Source organism: Sminthopsis crassicaudata, chromosome 5, assembly GCF_048593235.1.
Source record: "Sminthopsis crassicaudata isolate SCR6 chromosome 5, ASM4859323v1, whole genome shotgun sequence".
Lineage (NCBI taxonomy): Eukaryota > Metazoa > Chordata > Mammalia > Dasyuromorphia > Dasyuridae > Sminthopsis > Sminthopsis crassicaudata.
The window spans coordinates 229,358,150-229,371,045 of record NC_133621.1 but is presented as its reverse complement, the minus strand read 5'-3'; the positions used below and the strand labels follow the sequence as shown (position 1 = coordinate 229,371,045).

The 12,896-nt window shown below is 40.7% G+C and overlaps 1 protein-coding gene across 2 annotated transcripts in view; it reads left to right on the top strand.

Annotated features, from left to right (window-relative positions):
- ACVRL1 (activin A receptor like type 1) overlaps positions 1-12,634 on the top strand; it is a 28,040-nt gene extending 15,406 nt beyond the window's left edge. For both annotated transcript variants that reach the window (XM_074270342.1, XM_074270341.1), the window contains 4 exons: positions 583-858; positions 1,604-1,801; positions 8,739-8,869; positions 10,391-12,634. In XM_074270342.1, the coding sequence (XP_074126443.1) occupies positions 583-858; positions 1,604-1,801; positions 8,739-8,869; positions 10,391-10,525 (740 nt within the window). In that variant the 3' untranslated portion in view covers positions 10,526-12,634. The remainder of the gene's footprint in view (positions 1-582; positions 859-1,603; positions 1,802-8,738; positions 8,870-10,390) is intronic.
- Positions 12,635-12,896: the final 262 nt, after the last annotated feature.

Sequence of the window (12,896 nt, the reverse complement as noted above, 5' to 3'; positions counted from 1 at the left end):
ACATATGTATATACATATGTGCACATATGCACATACATATACATACCCCATCTAAAATGGAGCAGAAAGAGAACTATTCAGTTTTGGAAGAGCTGAGTTTTGACCCTAGCTGTTTTTTGTTATTGTTTTTAAATTTTGTCTGACTCTTCCTGACCCTATTTGGCAAAAATACTGGAGTAATTAGCCATTTCCTTCTCTAGCTAGGAAACTGAGGCAAATAGGATTATGTGACTTGCCCAGTGTCATATAGATAGTTAAGTGTCTGAGGTCAGATTTGAACTCAGGAAAGTCTTCCTGACTTAATGCACTCTGGTGCCACCTAGCTGCCCTTAGCTGTTTGTAACCCTAGGCAAAATACAGAACTCTAGATCTAATTCCATCATGTATAAAACAGCTAAATTCTTGCACTGCCCACCTAAAAGAGCCGTTGGAAATTCTGACCACCATAGAAATGTGAATGGTTAGTGTTAGACCCATAAAAGCCAACCACCTGCTTGCTTTGAGTCTCATGATAAAAGAGGCAACCTCTAAAGCTTAGCCCCATCCTTGTCACTGCTCAGTTCTCTTCTCCCTTCCCCCCAGGTTTCATTGCTTCTGACATGACATCCCGCAATTCCAGTACCCAGTTGTGGCTGATCACCCACTATCATGAGCATGGCTCCTTGTATGACTTCCTGCAGCGGCAGCCACTGGATCGAGGGTTGGCCCTGAGGCTGGCCCACTCCATTGCCTGTGGTCTGGCCCACCTTCACGTGGAGATCTTTGGAACCCAGGGCAAGCCAGCCATCGCCCACCGGGACCTGAAGAGCCGTAATGTCTTGGTCAAAAGCAACCTACAGTGTTGCATAGCGGACCTGGGTGAGGAGTCCGTGGGAATGGGACTAGGCTGCTCCTGAGAGGGGAAGGCTGGTCCCAGGACTTTGGGTCTTCATTATTTGATAGGAAGGGAGACAGGCAAAAAGTCTTTCTGCCTCTTTTTTGTTGTTTGCTTCTGCCTCTTGTGTGATTCTGTCTTTGCATGTCTCAGCCTTTGCTAGCCTGCAGAGGCAGTGAGCCTGGGAAGCCGTAGGCTAAGTCTGGAGCCCTGGATTCTACTCCCACTTTTGGCATGTGCCAGTGATGTACTTTGGGCAAACTGTGTAATCACTCTGGGCCTAGTTTCCTCATCTGCTAAATGGTCGCAATGATACCAGAGGTGTTGTGTGGAAAATGCTTCATAAAGCCTTAAGTGCTATAGAAATCTGAGTATTTACTACATACCAGGCACTCAGCCAAGTGATAGGAATACAAAGAAAGCTAAGAAGCTGTTATTAGTTCATGGGATTCTATGGAATAATCTCAGAGTCACTTTGAAAAGTTAGAAAAAAAATGTTATAATTCTCCTTTCTCTTTCTGTATCTCTGTGAGTCTATCTTGATTTTTCAATCTTCAACTGTATTTCCTCTCTTTTTTTCTTGGATTTTATTTCCTTTCCCTCGTCTTCTCCCTGATTTTCCTTTCTGGGCCACAGGCTTTGGGGAATGCCCTGAAAAGCAGAAACTCTGGATGGCATGTTGGGGTCATGGGACCCAGAGCCCCAGATGATGAGGCATTGTACCCACAGGCCTGGCAGTAATGCATTCTCAAGGCAGTGACTCCCTGGACATTGGCAACAACCCTCGGGTGGGCACCAAGAGGTACATGGCACCAGAAGTATTGGATGAGCAGCTTCGCACTGACTGCTTTGAATCTTACAAATGGACAGACATCTGGGCCTTTGGTCTGGTGCTATGGGAGATAGCCCGCCGGACCATAGTGAATGGTGAGTGCTACTTTGTTTCACCCTGCCCAGGGTATCCTATTCCCTGGTCGACTGATAGACGAGTGGCTTGACTCCTCTTTCTAGTATCCAGCTTGGTCTTCAGTGCCAGAGAAGGGATGGATTAGCAGATGGAATTATAATCTCAGTAAAATGATGTTGAGGTGGGATGTCTTTGGGAACCTTTGGAAAGAATACTGACTCTTGAGAGAGAGAGAGAGTAGATTATAGATGCAAAATGTCAGATATGGCCAATGTATTGATTTGGTCTTTTCTTCTTTGTTACAAGAGTGAATCACCTCATTGTTGAAAAGAGCCATGTCTATCAGAATTGATTGTCACATAATTTTGTTATTGCTGCATATAGTGTTCTCTTGGTTCTGCTCACTTCACTTAATATCAGTTCATGTCAGTCTCTCCAGGCCTCTCTGAAATCATCCTGCTGATTGTTTCTTATAGAACAATAATATTCCATTACATCCATATGCTATAATTTATGCAGCATTTCTCCAACTGATGGGCATCCTCTCAGTTTCCAATCAAAGGAACATTTTCTTAAAGGGAGCATAGACTTTTGAAGTCAGAAGAGCTAGATTGAATTCAATCTAGTTTGGATTTGGTTTAATCATTTAACCACTCCCCCAGCTTCTTTCTCCTTCAAATGGCTATTATATTGGTCTATCACAGGGTTCTTGTGAAGAAATCAGTCTGTAAATCTTTAAAATGCTATAGAAATTGAGCTATTATTACCCCTACCATTTTTTACCCTTTTTGGTAGGCTTTAGAAATAGTTCTGGGATGCTTGTTATGCTACTTTATAGTTAATGGCATATTTTTTTTTTTGCCAAGTTTTAAAAAAGCTATTTTTTGTCTCATTTCTTTCTTACTTAGCCTTGATCACTGAACAGACATTGCCTCAGTCAAACTGAAACTTGTTAAAGACCTTAGCTTAAAAAGTCTGGCATCTCCCATTGCATCTAGTGCCATCTCCAGTCATCCTGATCTATATCTGGCTACTGGACCCGGATGGCTCTGGAGGGGAAAGTGAGGCAGGTGACTTTGCAATAGCCCTTCTTCTCTCAAATCCAATTCACTTGCATGTTATGGCATCACCTCCCTGATGTCATGATTGTCTTTGGCGATAATGGACAAACAATAGCTTCTATCTCTACATGGTGTTCAAAGAAGCTTTCTAGAGTTAAATAAAAGTATTCAAATATCAGCTCATCCTATGTAATTTCATGGAAAGTATCCTCAAAACAATTCCAGTAGCAGAGGATTATGGGGATGATGCATTCACATGATGTTATCTCCTCTGTTAGTTATTCCTTTCATATCATGATTTCCCCCATTGTGGTTTCAATATATTGTGAGTCAGCATAAAAATTATTGTAGTGTTTGTATTTAAAATTTTTATATGTTACTTTTACTTAAATCGACGTACATATAACTTATAACCACAAAATTACCCAAATTTTATAATAAAATCCTGTAAACAACCCACAAAAGAAAAAGAAAAAATTCAGACTTCTTTTAGTATAAAAGGAAAGCCAGAAGTTTTTATACAGTTTTCTAGATTGAGGGGGTGCTGTACCCCTAACCCTTGTGATATGGAAGGGATAAGTATAGATTGTAAAAGTTTTTTACTTAGGGTAGCTTGAAGAGCTAGGATAAAGGTATATAGTAAAATGTTGTTCTTAGTTTTTTTGTGGGTCAATGTTATGTCCAGGCAATTATGGGCAAGAGTTTGGTATGTGGTAAAAGTCCAGGATTGGTCCAGTTTCCTAGTAGAGTTCTCCAGAATATTTTGGGGTCTGCATTTATAATGATAGTGAATTGATATATAATTCTAGCCACCAAGTTGTCTTGCTAGGTATTTGGTAGATGTTAAATTGTTATAATCCACAGTAACATATTGTATAATTTCTACTATTTCCTTAAATGATAACACTATCAGCGAGAGATAATGTGACATATTGAATAGAAAGCTTCTTCTTGAGGCTAAGAAGACTTGGATTCAGGTCCTATCTCTGACATATACAAACTGTGCAGCTCTGAGCAAGTCACCTTTATAAATTGAAAAGATGTTGACCTCCATTGGCAATGAAAATATACTAATGGAAATACAGGTCAATTTCTCATCCCATTATTATAATCATTATTATAATGACTTTTTTTTAGCTGGAATTAAATTACTTGCCCAGAGTCATACAGCTAATGTCTAAGATCACACTTGAACCCAGGTCCTCCTGACTCCAGAGCCATTCTCTACCTATTGTACCATCTACTAGCCCCATATTGTAACTTCTTAATAGACACTCAAGTTGACTTGCTGATGGATTTTGGCGCCTGATCGGGTCTTCCTTGGCCATGGAGCATCTAGGACAATTGCTCTCCAATTTCATGAAAACATATCCTTGATAGATATTCAAGGAAAACTAGATAGAAAGATAATAGTAATGACGATGATATCTCAAATTTCTATAGTTTTTTGAGTTTTATAAAATGATTTTATCTCCATTTTAATAATAGCATTTATATAGCACTTTATTAACTTATAATCATCCTAGGAAATCAGTGCCTTATTATCCTCATTTAAAAAAAACAAAAAACTGACTTAAATCAAGGTTAAATGACTTGGCCAGAGTCACATAACTAGTGTCTCAGAGTGGACTTGAACTCAGCTTGACTCAAAGGTCAGTGTTCTATCTTATCTCTCTCATAACTGCTATTTTTATAGATGAAAAAGCTATCTCAGAGATTACTTGTCTATATAGTTAACACGACTACTAAATGTCAGAGCTTGGATTCATCTGAGTTTTATCTCAGTCTTATCCTCTGCATTTTCCCACCAAGAACAACACTAGAGAATCATGCTGGGAATCACAATTGGGTTGGCAGTCTATAGTGTGAGCCTATTAGGAAGTCCTCTCACTGGCATTCTGATGGTATCAGAATCCTTTGCATATGTGAGGGACAGTTCCACACCAACCTTAGTGGCTGAAGTCTCCCTTAGGAAAGGCGTTAGGATTTATGAGATCATAAGATTTAGAGCAGAGGAAGAACTTGAGAAAGCAGATGCAATCCTGTATTTTACAAATGAGGAAATTGAAATTCAGAGAGGTTAAAGACTTGACCACAGTCATACAAGCCAAACCTGAGTCCTACAACTCTGATCTGCCCCTTCCAAATCCTCACCCCCCACTAGGATTTACCTAGGATGATTGAAGAAACTTCTAGGTGGGTGGAAAGGAAGGGATGGAGGCATCTGGAATCAGGTGAGACTCCTTTTCCCAACCCAGAAGCAGGTGAGGGTCTAGAATCCTAGGAGAGAAGGAACAGGGGTGTTCAATTATTCCTTAGGGCAAGGCAAGGCAAGCTCATTCCACTTCACACAGACAGTGTTCATTATAAACACTGTAATCTGGTGTCAGCCCTGGCTCTGATTAGAGGCCCATTAGACATGCTCAGGCCTCAGTGTAGTGCTGATTAGGACATGCAAGTCTGGAGGGGCCTGGTTGGAAGGCAGCCACCTCCAGCACAGCTGGAGCATGGCCCTAATGGGGATGTGGCCTGTGTGGTCTTGGTCACTGGCTCAGTGCCTGTGATTGAAGAGTTTGGAGGACAGAGTAGGAAGGCTGGCTATCTCTAGGCTTAGAGGTCCTTCCCATTTGAACAAAGATTTCCTAAGAGCCTTTTGTAGCTCTATAGGAAGCATTTTCTTTCTTTCATTTTTTTCAAACATATCATATTGATGCCTTTTGTTTCTATATCAGGATCCTCTTTAATGTAACCCCCAAATACCTCTACCCCCATTGAATTAGACCTTGTAACACCCACATGCTCCTCCTACCTCATTCCCCTCAACCCCCCCAAAATAAAGCAGGAAACCCATTGACATGTCAAAGGTAATGAACAGAGTATACACTATTCCACATCTGTAGCCCTCCACCTTTCTTCAGAGAGAAAGGAATTGCATTTCATTGTCCGTTCTCAAATTAGAATTGGGCTATCTTTTATCAATATGCATACATATATACATTCACATATATTTATATATGAAATTTTTCTAATTTTGTTTACTTCATCCTGAATCAGTGCTACATTTTCAAATGAATGCAGTCCTTGGGCTATGGACTATTTATTTGCATCAGGGGAAAACTTCTCTCTCATATCAACAAATATGTATCAAACACTGTGCTAAGCACTTGAGGGTAAGGTTCTTGCAGGGATCTTACTAAAATGGGAAAGGCAACATAAAACAATACAGAAGAGAGGGGAAGGCTCAAGTTATCTGGGGCAGGGAGAGAACCCCCAAAAGGCCTTCTGCAGGAGATAGCATTTGGAGTCTTGACAGAAGTCAAAGATGTCAATAGGCAGAAATAAAGAGATCATTTCCGACAAGAGAAACAATCAGAAAGGCACAGAAATGGAGTGTTGGATTCTAAAAACAATAGGTCACTTTAACTCTCAAATATTATCTTTCTTTTTATTCTTGTAGATATCTTTTATGAATCTATTTATTTTCATGAGGCTGGTACTATTTTTGTGGTTTTTCCTTTCTTTATATTTCCTAGCCCATGGTATATAGCAAGCAATTAATGCATATTTGATTGATTGATTTCTCTAAAAGTGGCTTTTTTATATTCTACTAACAAAGATGAAATTAAAGCAATTATAAGGAGTTATTTTGTTCAATTATGTGCCAATAAATTTAACAATTTAAGTAAAATGGAAGAACATTTGCAAAAATATAAATTGCCTAGATTAATAGAAAAGGAAATAGAATATCTAAACATTTATTTTAGAAAAAGAAATTGAACAGGCCATAAATGAACTTCCTAAGAGAAAAGCATCAGGACCAGATGTGAATTCTATTAAACACTTAAAAAGCAACTAATTCCAATATTAAATAAATTATATGGAATAAATTTGGTAAAGAAGGGATCCTACCAAACCCCTTTTATGAAACAATGATACATAATGATAACTATTGATAACCTAAATCAGAAAGAACAAAAACAGAGATTTCTAAATAAAAATTGGTTTTCCCTGGTTCTTTGGCATCACTAAGAATATTAAGTAGAGAGTAGATGGAGGTAAGTAAAAGGTAAGAAGATTGGAATGGTAAGAGAGACCCAGGTTGTGAAGAATGTTCAATGCCCAACATTGATGCCAGAGTTAATAGGGAGACTTGAGTTTATGGAGCAGGACAGTGACATGGTCAGACCTCAAGAAAATCAGCGTAGCAGCTGCATGGAAGATGAATTAGAATACAAGGTTATTGGTGTTCAGTTGGGTCCAACTCTTCATGACTGCATTTGAGGTTTTCTTGTTAAAGGGTACTGACTGAAGTGGCTTGCCATTTCTTTCTCCACATCATTTTACAAGTGAGGAAACTGGAAAGTGGTTTGTGCCAATCAGCAGTGACACACAGTTAATAAGTATCTGAGGCTAGATTTTAACTCAGAAAGATGAAGTTTCCTAATTTCAGACCAGGAACTCTATGCACTGTGGTGCCACCCACCTGCCCTAGAATAGTAGTAATATATAATAATGTAATTATTATGTATATGCATATGTGTGTACACAGACACACACACACATATGTAGTAGAAACCAAAGTGAACCAGTAGTCTGACCTGAGTCATTATGGCATAATGTTAAGAGCACTAGATTTAGTCAAAGGACTTGAGTTTTCTGACTCAGTCCTTATTATTTTTGAGATCTTAAAGCAATACTCTTCCCTTCCTTGAATCTGTTTCCTTATCTGTAAAATAATAATAACAATAGATAGCATTTACATTATGTTTTAAGGGGGACCCAGAAATTTGGCATTGTTATCTCATTTGATCTACACAACAACTGGGAAGCCGGTGTTATTATCTCCATTTTACAGATAAGGAAACTAAGTCTGGAAGAAGCATAGAGTCACATAGCTAGTAAGTGTCCGAGGTCACATTTGAACTTAAGTTCTCTGAACTCCAGGTTCTGGACTTTCTCCTGCATCACTTACCTACTGCTTATATTGCCTACCTCACAAGGTTATTGTGGAGAAAACTCTTTGAACAAATACAAAGTGCATGTAAATATGAGTTTATATGTATAACATGTATATGTAATAAATATAATAAATAAATATAAATATGTAAATATAAATTTATAAATATATATTTACTTAAAGGTGTAGTGTAAAAAAGATCCCATTATGTTTATTATTTTTACATTGATTATAAAAAAGTTGATTATAAACCAACTAAAACAAAAGTCAGGCTCAAAAATTCTCTTCCAGCAAGATATCTGCATCATTTATTAAGCACCTCTGTAAGGGCACACACAAAAAATCTACCTACCCTCATGAAGCTTTCATTTTCTGGGAAGTGGGGAGTGATGAGGAAAGTACCACATAGCAGAGATAATTATGTCAATTACAAGGAAAACTGTAACTGACTGACATGTTGGGGGATCAGTTGGCCATGTGAGTGAGTCATGGAGGAAAACAGGTTCTGCAAGGAGGAGATGGAGATCCTAGGCATGGGAGATGGCTTGTTCAAATGTATAGTCAGAGATGGAGTTGTCAGGCTCAATTCAAGGGGAATGAGGAGGGAGAGTTTACTGGGAGAAGCTCCTGAAGGAGTCAGAGGGAATGTAAGCAGAGAGATCATTGGCCTTGGCCAGAAGAATGGTTATTCTTTCTGCAGACACAGGAAAAAAGCAAAAGAGAGGTTTTAATATGGGAAAGAGAAGGGAAACTCCTGGCTGATGACCTCTATTCTATTGATGAATTGCTGATCTTATATTCACATAGTAGGAAGTAAGGCTGGGAAATAAAAACCTTTTATTCTAAAAACAGTGACCCCAGATTGGGGTCTTCCCCATTCTGTGCCTTACCTCCCACTGGGACATGGTGTCACCATGGTGTGTCTGTCCTACTCCCCAGGCATCGTGGAGGACTACAGGCCGCCCTTCTTTGACATGGTTCCCAACGACCCCAGTTTTGAAGAAATGAAAAAAGTGGTTTGTGTTGATCAGCAGACCCCCAACATTCCCAACCGTCTGGCTGCAGATCCGGTGAGTTGGCACTTGCAAAAAGAGGCAGAGGGAGGGTGAGGGAGAAGAGGAGGGATTCTCAGCTTTAATACTTGCAGATCCATTTTATCATGAACAAGCATCAGGGTAGAGGTGGGGAGTGGGTTGGGGATGGAGACAATTCAATGGTCAGGAAGTAGGGCCAGAGGGAGTCATCCTGGAGAGTTGAATTCATCCATCAATGCATATGTCAAATCAAGTCATGAGCATTTATTAATCACCTACTATGTGCAGGCACTAGAATGCATATATATCTTGAAAACATATATGTTGGACATTCATACATATCTCTTCGCATCTTTCTTATCTCCTAAATGCCCATTGCTGTAAGGAGAAACCCTATTTTGTTTGAGCTTCTCAAGCGTTCTAGAGAAGGGTCAAGAAAGATTCCCACACTGTAGGGCTTTAGGATTCTAGAATCTCAGTCTTGAGAGAAATCTCAGGCATCTTGGATGTCATCTAGTCCAATTGGCATCTGACTGGTAACCTTTTACAGCATTACTGACAAATGATCATATAGGCTCAGCTTGACTCCTTACAGAGAACCCACCAAGCTAACATAGTAATAGTACTTATTATGTGCCAGACACTGGGCTAAGTGCTTTTATCCTCATAACTCTGGGAGGTAGGTGCTATTATTATCCCCATTTTACAGATGAAATGACTAGGGCAAACAAAGGTAAAGTGACCAGCCCAGGGTCACACAGCTAGTAAGTATCTGAGGTCAGATTTTGAGATCAAGCTGCCTCCAGACCTGGTATTGTTTCATTTTTGGATAGCTCCATATACATATACACAAAATCCTGGGAAGATCTTTGGGACTAACTCCCTCTGAGATTCCTTTGCTTCTGGGAATGTGGTAAGCAGAGCTTTCCTGGCCTTTAAAGAAGGAGCTGAATGACCATACTGCTCTCTTCTGGGCTCCTAGCCCTAATATGTTTCCCTAAATAAGTATTGAACTCTGCCCATCCCAACTCCTCACAGGTCAAGGTCTGTGGCAGGGGTGGAAAGCTTGGGCTACCTCTACTGAGCCTATAAGACCTTTAGTGAACCCTGCTCTGTGCTTTTCTCCAAAATCTTGTTGTGGCATGTTTGCCTGTTGAGGGGTCATCCTGGAAAGATCAGAATTCCCAAGAATAGAGGAGAATTACAATGGGGAATTTTTGGTCGGGACTTCTGTCTTCCTTCTGTGTCTATCTCTCAGAGGGGACTGTAGAGGGATAGAGGGAGCAGGATCCGAATAGTATATGGAGATGAAATAATGCTTCTCCTGTTGTCTCTCTATTTTTCTTCTTAACCCCCCTTTCTTTTCTCTCCTAATGCTGTTTTTTCTCCCTCTCTCCAATTTCTTTTTCCATTTTTATTCCTCTCTTCTTCTTTCTGTTTTTCCCTCCTCCATTGCATACTTCTTCCCTCTTCCTACATTTCTCTCTGTAATTCTCATTTCCAATGCTTCCTATTTCCCTCTTTCAATCCCTCTTCCTCTCTCTTTCTGCCCTCCAGTTTCTTTCAGGTCTGGCACAAATGATGCGGGAATGTTGGTACCCCAACCCTTCAGCTCGCCTCACAGCCCTGCGTATCAAAAAGACTCTACAGAAACTGTGTGCAAACCTAGAGAAGCCTAAAGTGATACACTAGGCGTCTGGTGCCCATACCCCTTTTGACCTGGGGAGGGCTGTATGGAACTGTCTGGCTTGGACCTCTTGAAATTACAGAGTCTGCTTCTCTTATTATCCACGATCTCAGGAGGAGAGGAATGGGGAGTGTGGTCCCCTGAGAGGGCAGCTACGGCTGCTGAACTCCACGCCTCCAGCCCCTGGCTCTCCCAGCCAAAAATATTGCTGGGCCTGTAATCTGATGCCAGGGCATCTAGCCCAGTCTGAAGGAACAGTCTCCCTGACGCCTGGCTTTCCCCCACCCCCAACACACCCACACTGACCCCTCCTTCCTCAGGAAGCTTAGATCCCAGCTGGCCCCAGCTGCAGGACAACTATGCCGTAAGACATGATCATAGCGTAGCTACCAGCTAACCCCACCAACTGGGGTAAGGGGCAGGGAATTCCTATTCACCCTGCCACCCACTTCTCCTTGTGCACAAGTGGTCACACCAAAACAGAGACAGAAACCCCATTCTTCTCTGCCTCACCTGCTTGTGCCCTTTGCCATGCCCAGCCCCAATTTCCCAGGGTCAGCAGAGAGGGTGCAAGGTCCCTAGTCCCTTCCAGGTGGCACTTTTCCAGAGTAAACCTTCTTGTGAACAGCACCACATCATATGCCCCCTATGCCAAGAGGACTGACACTAAGTACAACATGTAGACTCTATCACTGACTGAATCAAGGACTGGATTAGAGCCCCCATGTCTCTGCCCAAAGGACCTGGTAGACTCAATGCCAAGGGACCCCATTATGTCCTTGCTCTCTCCCAGATGTCCTCACTGGACATGGAATAACAATTATGTGGGAAGCCACTTTGGGTTACTAAATCCTGCCCAAATCAAATATCCTTGACCAAGGAGCAACCTCTGCCCCAAACCACTTAACCTGGAATTAAACCACAAATTTTCAAGTCTTTCCCAGGTCAATACTGAGCAAGAGTGAGACTGGTGCATTTGTTAGCAAGTCACAGAAAGGTGGTGATGATATTGAAAGGTCAGAAAAGGCTAGCATTCAGTCTGACTGGGCTTCCAAAATAAATATAAGGCTATACTTAGCACTTTCTGAGATTGCCTAAGGTTCCATCCATCCCCAATACAAATTCATCTCCTTCCCTTGTCTTTTGCCAACATACCCCCACTAATAGCTAATAGCTGATTCTATCAGAGTCTGAGAGAAGACCCAAAAAAGGAAATTGACTGCTTTTTAATAGTCAGCTGGGGCTGACTTGGCATTTATTCCCTGCCACTTGGGGTACCATCCTAAAACCTTTTAGTTCATAAATTCACCACTGTATTTAATGCCAATAATATCCTGATTTAGAAAAGTAGTGCCTACACTCCCCAGTGAATTATAAAATGAAGAGATTGAATTAAATAATCTCAAAGCTCCCCTCTAGTTCAAACGGTCCATGATAAATCCCTGACCTTCTTCAGCTCTAGTGTTAGTAGCCACATCCTTGGCAAGACCCCCAAGTATTCAGCTTAAACTCTCCTGAGCTTAGAGGAAGCATAGAATCAGAGACATGAAGTCAGAAGCGACCTTATTTTTACACATGATGAAACTTTGGCTCAATATTCCCTAATGCCCTTGGCACCATGGGATGGAGTGCTAACACCAGGAAATCTGACTAGGCTGATGTGTGAGGCTGAGTAGAACCTGGGAGTGTAGGGTGAGGGGAGAATGTGGCAGATGGAGTTTATTAGAAACTTTAAGCCAAACTCAGGCTCCAGAAATCCCAGGTCCAGAGTTCAGGATACATTGGCAAATGTTTCTTGTATCTGTCCTTGGAAGGTTTCCCATGTCCTTGAAAAACTGCATCCTTCTCTTCTTTAATAGCATTGTGAGATCTAAAGCTGGAGGGGAACGTGAAGATTGCCCTTGTTCCTTGAGGAAGTTCACTCAAGGGAAGGAGAGGCAAATCAATCCCATCAACAGGCTTTTATTAAGCTTCTTCTATGTTCTAGGCACTATGCTAAGCAGTGGAAGTACAAATACAATGAATGAAATAGTTGCTATTCACAAGTAGCCTACATTCCAATAGAGAAAAGAAGCACATGTATAAGTACACAGAATAAATAATTAAAAAATAAATATAATACTGATAATAACTGGACTTTTTATAGTGCTTTAAGATTTATGAAGCACTTTACTTATATTATCTCATTTGATTTTTACAACAACCCTAGAAGGTTTTTTTCTTTTACAGATTAAAAAAAAACTGAGGCAAATAGAAATCAAGTAACTTGCCCATATCACACAACTAATACATTTTTGAGATAGGATTATATTCTTGAGTCTGGAGCTCTCTCCACAGTGTCACCTACTAGTTTCAAAGGGAAGGAGCTAGTCATTG